The sequence below is a fragment of the Indicator indicator genome, chromosome 36, assembly GCF_027791375.1.
Source record: "Indicator indicator isolate 239-I01 chromosome 36, UM_Iind_1.1, whole genome shotgun sequence".
Taxonomy (NCBI): Eukaryota; Metazoa; Chordata; class Aves; order Piciformes; family Indicatoridae; genus Indicator; species Indicator indicator.
This window is the reverse complement of record NC_072045.1, coordinates 4,952,688-4,966,884: the sequence shown is the minus strand read 5'-3', so window position 1 is coordinate 4,966,884 and position 14,197 is coordinate 4,952,688. Positions and strand designations below refer to the sequence as shown.

Sequence of the window (14,197 nt, the reverse complement as noted above, 5' to 3'; positions counted from 1 at the left end):
AACAGGACAAACGAAGCTGTTGAGTCACATTTTACAGGCAAAGAGTTACAAGCAAACACTTGGGAGAGGAGAGGCAGCAGAGAGGGATTTGTCAACCAGATACAGTTTTAATATCAAAATGTGTAGTCCAGTCATAACCTTAATTCAAATGAAAATGAGTAGTGGAACCAAAGTCTTGGACAAGAGGATTTAATCTGTTTCAACATCAAGCTTGTTGGGTGACAAACACAGCAACCTTATTCCAGAACCTTACTCCATACCTACCCCTTGCCTAACCAGCTGGTCACTGCCTAAGATCCCTTTGGGTATCAGCCCCTTTCTGAGGCAGATCTTCCTGAAACCTCACAGCAGCTGCACTGAGGGCAACTGAGTTGATTTTTCTTTTTGCTATGCACAGATGTAGTCTACAAGGATTGAGCAGGGATGAAAATCCTTCCTCAGCCTTGTGGGAGAGTCCTTTCACTAGAGCTGTATGAAGCAGCCTGCAGACAGTGCTCACTGGATTTATGATGGTTTAAGTTTAGCACCTGCCAGGAACACTAAATTCAAACCAAACCAGTCTAAAACAAATCCCAAAACTGTTTAAAAGGAAAAAAAAAAATACTGATAACCCTCCAAGTTTTGCTGCCAACTGCACAGAACTATACACACCCATGGCAACCTTAGCTTACTGCAACAAAAATGGAACAGCCTGTAAAAGAAAAGAAGAATAACAACCACCAAGGAATAATACCTTAAAGCAGAACATTCTGAGCTCTTTATCCCTTCTGCCAGGGAGGTGGTAATGAGAGTTGTTTATAAACAGAGAAGAGAAAGCAAAGCATCCCCCAGAGGGCAAATAAAGCTTTACAATTCTGGGGAGCTTTAGCAAGAAAAAAAAAAGAAATATTTGCCCTAAATTAACACAAAGGCAAGCTGGGAGAAAGATGTTTTGCAGCTGCCTCTTCCCCAGACAACAATGGATTTGCAGGAAGAGGTTGGAGTTTATTATCAGGAAAAAAAATAATAAACCTTTCAATCTTCCTACTAAATTGCATCCAAAATTGGTCTTTATTTATTTAACAGCTAAATCAGTTTGGTCTTTTTGTTTAATAACTAAATTGGTCTTTCTGTTTAATAACTAAATTGGTTTGGTCTTTTTTTTTTGTTGTTTAATAATTATTAAGCTGAGGTTTTGTGCCTCTGTATTACAGTTTGCAGTTGGTGTATGAATTAAAAAGCAAACTCAGTCAATTTTTATTGGGTGTCCATGCCCTGGGGGAGTCAATTTTTATTGGGTGTCCATGCTCTGGGGGGCAATTTGCATTGAGTGTCCATGCCCTGGGGATCAATTGGCATTGAGTGTCCATGCCCTGGGGATTCCAAAGGGTTGAAACCCTTCAGCCTTCATTCTGACAAACCTAAACTAAGATATTCCCAGAGAAATTTACTGCTCTGAGCACTCATTCTCAACTTAATTAAGTCTTTAACAACCCCCAGATTTGTGTTTCCAAACCCTTCACTTGAATCCTGTCAGATTTAATTGGTTTGAAACCAGGCAAAAGGAAAAAAAAAAAAAAAAAGGCAACTAATATTTTTTGGGACTTCAGATAGTTTTAACTCATTACCTGTAAGTTTTGGTAACAGAGTTTTGAATGAGTTAAGGCACCCATATGCCCAGAAAAAAAAAAAACAAAACAAAACCACACCAAAACCCAAATAAAATAAATACCTTGGGCTAAATCCAGCTAAGTCTTCAGCAGTCATTTAATTGCACAATTATTATCTCCCTAATTTGTAGCACGACGCTGCCAACGTCTTTAAGAGATCCTAAAACACCAACACTAGAGATGCTGCCAGTGTAACAGACAAAGGCATTCATCCACAAAGACATTCCCAAGGTTCATCCTTGTCCTCCTGGCTCCTCAAGGTAAACCACTACTCCCTACTGTCATTAGCATTTAGCAGCAAGATCAGCGTGTTCTAAGAAGGAAATAAATATTCACACAATCAATACTAATGGTTCCAAATGCTCAAAACACCTTATTGGAAAGGAGGAAAACTTCCCAATTCTTTCTCCTTTCAACCCAGGATTGCAGAAACCAGACCCTTGGCAATGACATTCACAGCTCTCAGTACCACAGAAGCTTCTGCAAACAAAACTTGGAGGCCTGAAGTTCTGTTGTCTGGTGGGTGGCTCGTGAGGTGTTTTTACTGTGTTCGAAGCTGGTAGTCTGGGGAAAAGGGTGGGAGGAAATAAAATTCCAGTCAGTAAATTAGGGTTTTTTTTGGTCTCACTTAGAGGTAGCATAGCAGCTCAGCAGATTGGGATGAGCTGGTGTCACATAAAGCCAGATGTGTGCTCAGAGTGGTTAGGACAATGAGCTCTGAGGCTGATGAAGGTAACTGAAGGCAGCCAGGCCTCCATACCAGAACAGGGGAGATTAGAGAAACAAGAAGAAACCCGAACGAAAACCCCCAGCCAAAACAAACCCCCAAAACCCCCAACCCACCACCAAAACTCCCCAAACCCCCCAACCAAAACGCCCCAACTCCTAACCAAACAAACCCCCCCCAACCCACCACTAAACCCCCCCCAACAAAACTCCCAAACCAACCAACTCCCCAACCAAACCAACCCAAAAAGCAAACACCAACAACACCCCATCCACTTCTGCTTTGCTAACAGCCTCCCATCTTTCAGCAGCCAGTGTCTTAACACACCTCAGAGCTGGCAGACTGAACTGTGACCAATTTCTTTTTGAACTGGCACTCCAGAAGTCTCCCTGAATGCCACTTTCATAACCAGAGCCTTCAACAGCATCACTGAACCTGTCCCACTGTGTCCTTCACCAGGGCACCCAAAGCAGCACACCTTCATCTAAGGTGTAGCTGAACTATCCAGTTTAATACTCAGGAATATAAAAACAAGCTGGGTTGGTGTGTTTCAGATTACAGGGTGATGCTGGAGGAACAAAACCCCCAAGCAGGGGGATGGCCACAGCCTCTTGCCTTCCACTTACCTCCGTTCTGGGTGATGTACCGGACCCAGGGCAGGGCCTGGTAGCCGCTCTTCTCAATGATCTTTAAGTAGCGAACCTGGAAGGAGAGGTCAGCAAAGTCTCCCACGGCAGCCAAGCAACATTTCCCAGAATCCCAGCATGGAGATCAGCCACTCCAACCCCCTCCTGGCTAAAGCAGCAGCTTGCTCGGCAGCACAATGGGGTTGGAAGCTCTCCAGAGGAGACTTCACAACCTCTCTGGACAGCCTGCTGCAGGGCTCAGCACCCTCACACCAAAGAAGTTTCTTCTCTTGTTCAGATGGAACCTCCTGGGTTCCACTTTGTGCCCATTGCCCCTTGTCCTATCAGTGGCCACCACTGAGAAGAGTCTGGCCCCATCCCCTTGTCCCCCACCCTTTAGCTCCTGCTGATCATTGATCAGATCCCCTCTAGGGCTGCTTTTCTCCAGGCTTAAGAGCCCCAGAGCTCTCAGCCTTTCCTCCTCAGAGCTGCTCCAGGCCCTTCAGCATTTTTGTAGCCTCCACTGGACTCTCTCTAGTAGTTCCCTGCCTGTCTTGAACTGGGGAGCCCATTAGAGAACACTGAAGAGAATCATCAAGGAAGAAAAACTTGTGTGTGAAGAGCTCAGCATGATCACTGCTCAGGATTTCTATTTTTCAGCTACTAACCTGGATTCCTGAAGTGGTGAAATATGGAATCTCAAACTTCACACTAATGGGAGGTTTTCCTTCCTTATCTTCAGCTTCCACACTTGGCAGTCCAAAGTGAGCTCTCATCAGGTATTCTTTCCCACCCTATCCAAAAGGACAGATGATTTATTTTGGTTTTTTTTCTTGAAACAAACAACAAAAAACCCCTCCTAACACCACCAGCAGTTTCCAGGCCTGGAGAACCTCTGCTCTGAGCCTTCTCTAGGCTGAAAAAAAAGCCTGTCCTTGTAGGAGGAACAAGCTGCAGAACCCTGAGATGGCCTGGATTTGTCCTGTCTGAGACACTCTGAAACACTTCCTGACAAAGGGGATCTCTGCTCTCTAACCCAGTTCTGGAAAATGATCCCAGTTAAAAACCAATAAATATCCAAACAACAGTGCCTGAAAAAACTCTCTCAGCAAGCTCCAAGCCTTCCTCCAAGGGAAAACAGGAAGCAGCAGTAGCCAGTACTACTTCTCCGCTGCTATTAAAACTTGCTTTAGGCCGAATCTGAACGCTCATTGTGAGACTGTTAGGTGCTAAAAAGTAAAGAGAACACTTACTGGGAAAGATTTAATGGACCAGACAATTTCACTGTTCTCTGGAACCCACTTGACACTTCCCACAGTGGTTTTGAACTTGGGCGAGTCGGCATCGTTCGGCACTGGGATGTGAATCTCCACGTTGTTGGCCGTCGAGCGACGCTTGAACTGGCTCTTGGCCTACACCAAGACACACAACAATGAGGAAAGAAGACTCTAAATGTTTCCATTCTCCACTATTTTCATCATGATTTCAGGGCTGAGACACACAATTCCCCTCCACCTCAACGGTGGCCACAAGGATGATCCAAGAGTTGGAGCACCGCTGCTGTGAGGACAGGCTGAAGGAGCTGGGGGCGTTCAGCCTGGAGAAGAGAAGGCTCCAAGGAAGACCTTAGAGCTGCCTTCCAGTACCTGAAAGGGTCTACAAGAAGGCTGCAGAGGGATTGTTTACAAGGTGTTACAGGATGAGAGGCAATGGATTGAAATTAGGGAAGAGGAGATTTGGATTGGATGTTAGGAACGAGTTCTGCACCATGAGGCTGGGATAGGTTGCCCAGGGAGGTAGCTGAGGCCTCACCCCTGGAGATATTCAAGGTCAGGCTCAACAAGGCTCTGAGCAACCTGATCTAGTGGAGGATGTCCCTGCTGACCACAGGGGGGTTGGACTGGATGAGCTTTGGAGGTCATTTCCAACCCTAACCATTCTATGATTCCAAGGAATTTTTCTGACCTTGATCATGTACTCGATGCGGCTGTGGGAATGTTTTTCAATCACAGACTCAATCCAGATCAGTGGTTTGACCTAAAAAGAAAAAAAAAAAAAAACCAACAACAACAAAAACAAACCCCAAACACTTCAAGAGCTGTAGCTTTGACTTTGACAAGGTCATCAAAATGCTGCTTCCCCATAAAGCCACATCCCAAACGTTACAATAGAGGTTTGCAATGCCCAACAAATTGTGGGTTTAGCTGAAACAAAGAAATTCTACTTAGCACTGATACAGCAACTACCAGGTGGCACAAGAATCACAGGCTTAAAAAGATACCTCTCAGGTTGAGCCATAAAACACCTGCACTGATTTCACACACTAGGGACTAGATTGTAGCAAACCCTAACAATAACTCCAAGCTACTGCCCTAAAAGTAAAAAATTAATACTGAACTCTTCAGTTGTTGTCTCCTCTCACAGCTGGGCATTACACAGCTGCTCTATATTCCATTTTTCCTCTCCCCTAAGGCCAGGTCTCCTTGCCATTGAGGCTGACATGCTCCAATCAACCAAATCTCTAATGTCCCCTTCCTGATCTCTAAGGTCCCTTCCTGATCTCTTAAGGTCCTAATTACAACTAATAGCTAAGCTAGGGACGAGCTCAAACTACTACAGGTCCCTTCCAACCTAGGCCATTCTATGATTCTATGACATGACAGGAATCCAGCTGCTGCCAGGCAGGATGAATTGCTACACTGACACCTCACAGAGTCACAGAATGGGTTGGGTTGGAAGGGACCTTCAAGATCATCCAGTTCCAACCTCCCTGCCATGGGCAGGGACACTTCGCACCAGTCCAGGCTGCTCAAGGCCTCATCCAGCCCGGCCTTGAACACCCACCCCAGGCAGGGGGTATCCACAACCTTCCTGGGCAACCTGTTGCAGTGTCTTCCCCGCCCTCACTGGCAACAATTTCTTCCTCATCTCCAGTCTCAATCTCCCCTTTCCCACCTCAAAGCCATTGTCCCTCATCCTGTCACTCCCAGCCCTTGCCAAAAGTCCCTCCCCAGCTCTCTTGTAGCTCCTTCAGGTACCAGAAAGCTGTTCTGAGGTCTCCCTGGAGCCTTCTCTTCTCCAGGCTGAACAGCCCCAACTCCCTCAGCCTGTCCCCAGCAGGGGAGGTGTTCCAGCCCTCCTCCAAACACATCACCACAAAGCTTTGCTGTCACCAGCTGGCTTTGGAAACGACCACACCGCGCACGCTCCAAGAACAAACCCGACACTAAGGCAAAGCCATTTTTAACCATTCTGCTCACAATTCAAACCATTATCCTATTAAAAAAAAAAAAAACCCAAACCAAACCAATCCAAAGCGCCACCCTCCAGAGACTCACGTGGGTATTGAGCCGATAGGACATGAGCTCAAACTCTCCATCAGGAGGGATGAAAGAAATGGTTCTGTCGTTTTCGAAGCGAGACAGACGGACACACTGGTGGAACTTGACATCTTCCAGCTCTACTGATTTGCTTTTGCCACCTGGCAGAATCATAGAGTCATAGAATCAACCAGGTTGGAAGAGACCTCTGAGATCATCCAGTCCAACCTATCACCCAGCCCTACCCAATCAACTAGACCATGGCACCAAGTGCCTCATCCAGTCTTCCAGAAGAACAGACATTTCAAGCTGCTCCAGGAGTTGTGTCCTCAGGCTTCTCACAGCTGACCTCCCTCCCTTTCAGCCAGTACTTTACCTTGTTCTACATTTATAGGAGCACAGAAATCCCAATGAAGAAAGAGAAGAGGAAGCCTAGGTGGCTACCAGGGCATTCCACTTCTGCTGGGCACTGTCACGTAAGACTTGATGTGCTGTTCTATACTAAAACCAGGAGTATTTCTGTCACAGAATCCCAGAATGGGTTGGGTTGGAAGGGATCTTAGAGATCATCCAGTTCCAACCCCCTGCCATGGGCAGGGACACTTCCCAGCAGCCCAGGTTGCTCAAGGCCTCATCCAGCCTGGCCTTGAACACCTCCATGGAGAGGACTTCCACAGCTTCCCTGGGCAACACCACTCTCACTGTAATGAATTTCTTCCTATCTCCAGTCTAAATCGCCCCTCTTCCAGCTCAAAGTCATTGCCCTTATCAAAAGCTCTCCTGGAGCCCCTTCAGGACCTGGAAGGCTGCTCTAAGGTCTCCCTGAAGCTTTCTCTAGGCTGAACAGCCCCAACTCTCCCAGCCTGTCCCCATAAGGGAGGTTCTCCAGCCCTCTGATCATCTTAGCAGCCTCCTCTGGACCCTCTCCAACAGTTTGATGTTCTCCTTGTGTTGGAGGCCCCAGAACTGGAGGCAGTGCTGCAGGTAGGGTCTCAGCAGAGCAGAGCAAAGGGGGAGAATCCCCTCCCTGTGCTGCTGCTCTCCCAGCTTTGGCTGCTGGGCTGCCAGCGACCACTGCCAGCTCATGTTGAGTTTATCCCCACCCGACACCCCCAAGTCCTTCTCCTCAAGACTGCTCTCAGCACAAACCCTTCCAGACGAACCCTCAGGCATCCCAAACCCTAACAACCTTCAGCTACTCCTGAGATACTCACGGCCTGTGTTGTCAAAGAGGACTTTGTCATTCAAGCCCAGGCGCAGCTCCGGCATTCCCGAGAGGAAAACTCTCATCTTGATGGAGCCTACGATCTCGCTGCGCAGCACGTTCCCGTTGGCACTGACCTGAAAGTCAGTGGGAAAGGAAGTCAGGCTGCTCTGCTGTCATCTGTTCATGACATCAGACAACACTCTCCCACTCCAGCCCCACCTCCCAAGCTTTCCTGGATAGCTTTCTCCTGAATGGAAGGCACGGAGAGGGGAGGAGAGGACACAGCAGAGCTCAGCAAGGAGCATGAGCTGTCTGCTGGAGGGCCTTAGGGGTACTCAGCCTTGCAGACATCATTTATCTCACAGCCCTGCTGGGACCACATCTGGAGTATTGTGTCCAGTCCTGGGCTTCCCAGTTCAGGAGGGACAGGGATACACTAGAGAGTGTCCAATGGAGGCTAGGAGGTTGATGAAGGGGACTGCAGCATCTGCCTGGTGAATAAATGCTGAGACACCTGGGGCTGTTTACTCTGGAGAGGAGCAGCCTGAGAGGGAATCTTCTTAATGTTTACAAATATCTGAAGGCTGGGTGTCAAGAAGGGGCCAGGCTCTTTTCAGTGGTGACCAGTGATAGGATGGGGGACAAGGGATACAAAGTGGAACCCAGGAAGTTCCACCTGAACATGAGGAAAAACTTCTTTGGTGTGAGGGTGCAGGAACCCTGGAGCAAGCTGCCCAGAGAAGTTGTGCAGTCTCCTTCTCTGGAGGCTTTCAGGACCCATCTGGATGTGTTGCTGTGTGACCTGCCCTGCTTTGGCAGGGGGACTGGACTCAGAAGGCCCCTTCCAACCCCTACCATTCTACAACTCTATTTAGAGCATCACAGTGCACCAGCCACAGTCACTCTGTTTTTTTTTTTTTTTTTTTTTTTTGTTCTATCCTTCCAAGCTTTCAGCCAATGAGCCCTTTTCAACACTTACTACTACAACCCCCATTCAAAGATCAAACCAAAGGGACTCACCAAAAGGTTAACAGACTCTATAACATCCAGGAACACTTCATTCTTCCTGTATTTGATCCCTTCTGATCTCCAGGACACAGCATTTGTAACAGTGGCAGGTGGACGTGGAGCTCCAGTTTCAAGTTTGTGACCTTCCTGAGTGATGTATCTTCAGGGCCACACAATGAGCAGGGAGGAAAGAAAAGAAATTCATCTCAATCCTTTGGATAATTTAGACCCAAACCAAAGCACGTGAGCATGGAAGAAGGCTCAGAACTTTGCAAGGAGTGCAAAGTGATGCAGAATGATACTTACTCTTGTAAAATTTTACTATCAGTGGTCTGTGGATAGCCAAAATCCATCAGCTCATCTAACAACTCATAAATAATAACAAAATTATCCCTAATGCTTTCTTCTTCCAACTCCTTGAAATATTCAGAAAAAACCTGAAACAAACAAACAAACAAAAAGGACAGGAGGTAGGGGATAGGGAGAACATTAATGGGAGGAATTCAGCACATGCACAGTGGTGTTGGTTGGGGTTTGGGTTTGGTTTTTTTTTTTTTTGCATCTAAAAGAATCACTTTAAAAAGCCCCAAAACCAACCCCCATAATTCACAAACAGCCTCAGGAAACCCCACCTCCATTAAAAGAGAGCTAGGAAAAAAAAAAAATCACCCTAAAAGCAGCTCTAACTATTTGGAAAAATATTTATGCTGGAGAAAATATTTTTCATGCCAGGTACAGATGAACCAAACATAAGAATCTAGGTGCTAGCCACTACTCATGCAGCAAGGTCACAATTCTCTTCCATGTCTCTCAGGTCTTGTGCAACTACTTACAGGGTGGTGTCACATCCTTTTTTTTGCCTACTCAGCTACAAAATATCAATTCCATTATTAGTAGTTAGGAAGAGAGTTCTACAAAATAATCAAATATAAAGGAAAAAAAAAAAAAAAAGCTATTACCACAGAGATCTTTACAAATGTGGAAGCTCTAAGCACTTCTATTTAGAGGAAACTTAGCTTGAACTGAAAGAGGAGATGGAGAGGACTTCTGAAATGTTGGGACTCACCTGAACTACTTTGTATAAAAATGAAAACACCAGTGACACACAAGCATTTTTCTTAGAAGTTGCAACAACTGATAAAGGAGGTTCAGGAACAAGCAATCAGCAGAGGGACCAAAAAGAAATCCCCACCAAGTGCATTTTGGAAAGCTTTTAGACAATGAGAGATGGCAAAAAAAAAAAAAAACAAAAACAAACCTGAAAAAATTAGAATCATAGAATTGTCAGAGTTGGAAGTGATCTCAAGGCTCAGCCAGTTCCAACCCCCCTGCCATGGGCAGGGACACCTCACACCACAGCAGGTTGCTCACAGCCACCTCCAGCCTGGATGCAAAATCCTCCAGGGGTGAGGCTTCCACCACCTCCCTGGCAACCTGTGCCAGTCTCTCACCACCCTCATGGGGAAGAATTTCTTCCTAACATCCAATCTGAATCTCCCCATTTCTAGTTTTCCTCCATTCCCCCCAGTCCTACCCCTCCCTGACACCCTAAAAAGTCCCTCCCCAGCTTTCTTGTAGCCCCCTTAATATACTGGAAGGCCACAATAAGATCTCCTCAGAGCCTTTTCTTCTCCAGACTGAACAGCCCCAACTCTCCCAGTCTGTCTCCATAGCAAAGGAGCTCCAACCCTCTGATCATAACTCTTAGGCTCTGGTCTAATGGGATATGAAGATTGATTAAATTAACATAAACCTTTTCCTGCCCCCTGTGCTGCTGGTGCACATGACACTAGGTAAAGCACAACTGGACTTTACTGCCCTCCTTGTGTCACTTAACCCTTTGCATTTAAACCCAACCAGCAAAAAAAAAAAAAAAAAAAAAAAAAAAAAAAAAAAAAAAAAAAAAAATCTGTGGCTCATGGAATGCTTTAGGTTGGAAAAGCCCTTCAAAGGTCACTTGGTCCAAAGAGCACAGCAGCAGCACATGGCTGTGTGCAGTGGCAAGGATACGATAGAGGTTGTTATGTTTGATCCACATGAAACGAACTCCTCCGTGTGCTAGGATAGGAGACAGTGTCCCCTCCTCTTCCTTTTCCATAAGGATTGGCATAAAATGCTCCACCTCTGACATGTCCACATCTCCGCGGTAATTCCGACATATGAGGACCTACAAAGAGAGGAACACAAAACCCCTGAATCTGTTTTGGTTTTTCTCCTCTTTCCTGAGTGAAAGACCAACACACAAGAGCTTGGGGAGCCCTCATTAAGTGACTTTTAAAGGCACCAAGGCTCCCTCTAGCCTCTATGCAGGCTACAAACGGAAAGCACAAGGCCAAAACGCTTTGCTGTTCAGAAGGCAAACCCCAACCTCTCATTACTAAGCCATGTGTTAATATTTCCCACTCATTCTTCACCTATAGCTGCACACACCCCAACGCTGCCTTTAGGATGGGAAAACAACCAGCTCCTCTGAAACTAACTACGGCAGCGATTAATTACCACAGGTGGGATGCCCAAGGGCCCTGCTGGTACCTCTGCTACCGGCGGCCACCCCTTTTAGCCCCTCTAACGGCGACCAGGCGCTCCCGTGTCACCGCTCGGCCCCGCAGCGCTATGTTCACACTGGCAGCACGGAGGCGCCGGGATGGGGGACGCGGCACCCGCAGCCTCCAAAGCGGCCGGGGGACCCCCACCACCCCAGGGCCGCTCACAGCCCGGACCGTGCCCGTCCCCCGCAACAGCCCGAGCACCAGGGCAGCTGCTCCGCCTCGGCCCCGCAGGGCCCCTCTGCCGCGGTCCGGGCCCCACCTTCCCCTTCAGGTCCAGCACGTAGACAGCGCTGGCCGACATCGCCCCCACCGCCGCCTCCCGCCCGGGCCGCCGTTCCGCCCGGCCACAGCCACCCTGACTTCCGCTTCCCGCACAGCACTTCCGGCCGGAAGTGACGACACAAGGCGAGCTCCGGCTGCCGCGGGGCGGGATACGCGCAGAGCTCCGCCGCCGCGGCGGAAGAACATCGTGAATCACTGAGGACGCTTGTTAAATAGTCCCAGGGTCTTTTATTCTTCTCTCTCTGGGAAACGGTCTCGTAGCGCTGCGAAGAGCAGCGGGGCTGGGGGTGAGGAGCTGCGACGTCGGGGGAGGTTTGGCCGGGCTGGGGGGTAGGAGGGGTGCCTGGGGTGAGCACCCAAGCAGCGAGAGCAGAGGGACAATGCTCAGGTTCAAGAATATTGGGGTTTCAGAGGTGCGTTTTAAGCACCGAGAAACACCTCCCCTCTCAAAGGGAGCAGGCACGGTAAAGGCAGGTGAAGCACAACCAGACAAATGGCTTTGGCAGTGCACAGCCCCTGGCTTTTCAGGTAACTCAGCACCAAAATAAAAGAGGAGGAAAGCAGCACTTTAATAAGTTACATCAATTACAAGTTAACACCAAACCCTCCACCTCTGAAAGAACTCCAGACAGGAAGAAATTCTCCAGTTCCTGAAGCTTATGCTGTGTGAGGCTCTCAAGAGTTAGCATCGAACAAATAAAGGAATGTTTTCCAGCTGGATTTTTGGCTTTAATCTCACTTCAAGCGCTAAAACCCCCTCCACCTACATAAATCAGAGCTCATCAGCCACCCAGAGGCTTTGTTGGGTGTTTGGTTTTGAAAAAACAAAGCAGCAAAATAAAAACAAAGCAGTGAAATAAACCAGCAGGAAGCTGTAAACGCTGGGAAGATGTATTAAACATTCAGCGGGGAGAATACACAGAGGGAGATGGCAACCCCCCTGTTCAGGACAAACAAAACACCACTCCTGTTCCAAAGCCCTGGCAAGCAAGTCCCTTCACTTGGTCCAGCTGACTTTAGGAATGTCATAATGCTCAGTCAGAGTATCCAAGTGCCTGTTGAAGTCCTAGGGGAGAGAAGGAGAAGTGATTTGAGTGTTAGCTGCTAACATCATCGCCGTTCAACCAGCAGACCGCTCTCTGCCTCCCCGCTCCTGTGTTTCACCAAGCCCAAACGGTTCCTCCACCACAAGGAGCCTGCGTGCTGGGAAACGCAGAGCAGCCTGAGTACAAAGGGGTTGCCTGGGCTCACCTCCACTCTCTGCTTGTGGGTTTTAGAGGCTTTCTTCAGGATCCTTTCCATTTGCTGGAGGAAAACACAAGAGGGACTTGGTTACTCCCAGCACTCGTAGCCCCTCAAGGGCCACATCTCAGGGATGGATTGGGGTTTTGAACGCCACGGAGCCCCCCCCAAGGGATGCGGAGCAGGCAGGGCAGCCCTACCCGCTTCTCCTGCATCTTCTCGTAGGCCACTTGCGCCGGGGTCCGCTTGTCCAGGCCGCGCTTCTTCTCCTCCTCCTGCTTCTTGCTGCTCACGATCTGCTCCAGGATCTGAGCCTTGTCCTTCGCCTTTTTCTTCTTCCTGCGGGCAGAGGGCGGTCAGGGCCCAGTCCCGGCTGCCCTCCCCGGTGTGTCCCCCACGACCCCTGTTCCCTCTCCTCACCGCTTGCCGGCCCCCATGGCCCCGCCGCTGCCCTTCAGCCGCAGCGGTCCGCGCTGCACGGCCTCGTAATCCGCCATGGCTCTGGCGCTGCCGGGAGCGCCGCTCTGGTGGCGCCCCCTGGCGGCACGGCGTTACCGCAGCAACGGGCACCGGGCTGGGCTGTGCCCTGCCTGAACCGCTCCGAGCCGCAGCACCGAGTCCCAGCACGGTGCGGGCTGGAAGGGACCTCTGGAGATCATCCAGTCCAAGCCCCCTGCTAAAGCAGGGCACCCACAGCAGCTTGCACAGCAGCACAACGGCCGGGGGAGGTTGGAAGCTCTCCAGAGGAGACACCACAACCTCTCTGGGCAGCCTGCTGCAGGGCTCCGGCATCCTCAAAGAAGAGGTTTTCCTCAAGTTCAGGTGAAACCTCCTGTTTGCTAGTTTGTTCCTTCTGTCCCTTGTCCTGTTACTGGTCACTACCGAAAAGAGCCCAGTCCCATCCTCACGACCTTTAGCTCTTGCTGAGCATTGATCAGATCCCCTCTGGGGCTGCTCCTCTCCAGGCTCTCAGCCTCCCCTCGGGAGAAGGATGCTGCACTCCCTTCATCATCCTCATAGCATTCCATTGGATTCTCTCCAGTAGCAACCTGTCCCTCTTGAACTGGGGAGGTGCCGAGAGGTGTCCCTGCCCATGGTGGGGAGGTTGGAGTGGATGATCTCTGAGGTCACTTCCAACCTGAGCCATTCTATGAATCAGAGAACATATCAACATTCTCTCAGTCTCTCTGTATATGTGCATCATGGAGCACTAATAACTGTGTGAATCACAGAATATAATGTGTGTAAAGTAATTTGTGATAGCAGATAAGGCAGAATAAAGAGGCTGAGCAAACTTTATTGATACTACCTCCAGTACAAACTACTACTGGCACCAGTGAGAAGGAAAGGACAAGGAGTTACCACCACTGTTAGTCATAGAATTGTCAGGGTTGGAAGGGAGCTCAAGGCTCAGCCAGTTCCAACCCCCCTGCCATGGGCAGGGACACCTCACACCACAGCAGGTTGCTCACAGCCACCTCCAGCCTGGCTGCAAAATCCTCCAGGGATGAGGCTTCCACCACCTCCCTGGGCAACCTGTGCCAGTCTCTCACCACCCTCATGGGGAAGAATTTCTTCCTAACATCC

General features: G+C 48.9%; 2 protein-coding genes across 3 annotated transcripts; both read right to left on the bottom strand.

The window, feature by feature from the left end:
- Positions 1-1,696: 1,696 nt before the first annotated feature.
- AP1M1 (adaptor related protein complex 1 subunit mu 1) lies at positions 1,697-11,387 on the bottom strand. Of its 2 annotated transcripts, none has more exons than XM_054396316.1 (12): positions 11,346-11,387; positions 10,548-10,704; positions 9,604-9,671; positions 8,844-8,974; positions 8,550-8,697; positions 7,522-7,663; positions 6,341-6,483; positions 4,968-5,039; positions 4,256-4,414; positions 3,671-3,796; positions 3,003-3,078; positions 1,697-2,213 (listed from the first exon to the last, which is right to left on the bottom strand). In XM_054396316.1, exons 1-12 carry the CDS (start codon positions 11,385-11,387, stop codon positions 2,191-2,193), a joined length of 1,287 nt encoding a protein of 428 aa, XP_054252291.1. In that variant the 3' UTR covers positions 1,697-2,190. The 2 variants fall into 2 exon arrangements, with proteins under 2 accessions (XP_054252291.1, XP_054252290.1); XM_054396315.1 differs by having other exon boundaries at positions 7,537-7,663.
- Positions 11,388-11,919: 532 nt separating this feature from the next.
- On the bottom strand, positions 11,920-13,109 carry FAM32A (family with sequence similarity 32 member A). The gene is made up of 4 exons (XM_054396320.1): positions 13,031-13,109; positions 12,811-12,949; positions 12,620-12,673; positions 11,920-12,434 (listed from the first exon to the last, which is right to left on the bottom strand). The coding sequence occupies exons 1-4, from the start codon at positions 13,105-13,107 to the stop codon at positions 12,366-12,368; spliced, it is 339 nt and encodes a 112-aa protein (XP_054252295.1). The 5' UTR covers positions 13,108-13,109; the 3' UTR covers positions 11,920-12,365.
- Positions 13,110-14,197: the final 1,088 nt, after the last annotated feature.

Bases quoted from the DNA above. Each gene is read 5' to 3' on its own strand.
- AP1M1 (XM_054396316.1), bottom strand. From the start codon at position 11,387: ATGTCGGCCAGCGCTGTCTACGTGCTGGACCTGAAGGGGAAG. The intron at 4,415-4,967 runs GTCAGAAAAATT...GTCTTGGTGTAG, and splicing joins GCATCGAGTACATGATCAAG to GCCAAGAGCCAGTTCAAGCG. The intron at 3,079-3,670 runs GTTAGTAGCTGA...CTCTCCTTCCAG, and splicing joins TCACCACTTCAGGAATCCAG to GTTCGCTACTTAAAGATCAT.
- FAM32A (XM_054396320.1), bottom strand. From the start codon at position 13,107: ATGGCGGATTACGAGGCCGTGCAGCGCGGACCGCTGCGGCTGAAGGGC. The intron at 12,950-13,030 runs GTGAGGAGAGGG...CTCTGCCCGCAG, and splicing joins GCCATGGGGGCCGGCAAGCG to GAAGAAGAAAAAGGCGAAGG. The intron at 12,674-12,810 runs GTAGGGCTGCCC...GTTTTCCTCCAG, and splicing joins AGAAGATGCAGGAGAAGCGG to CAAATGGAAAGGATCCTGAA.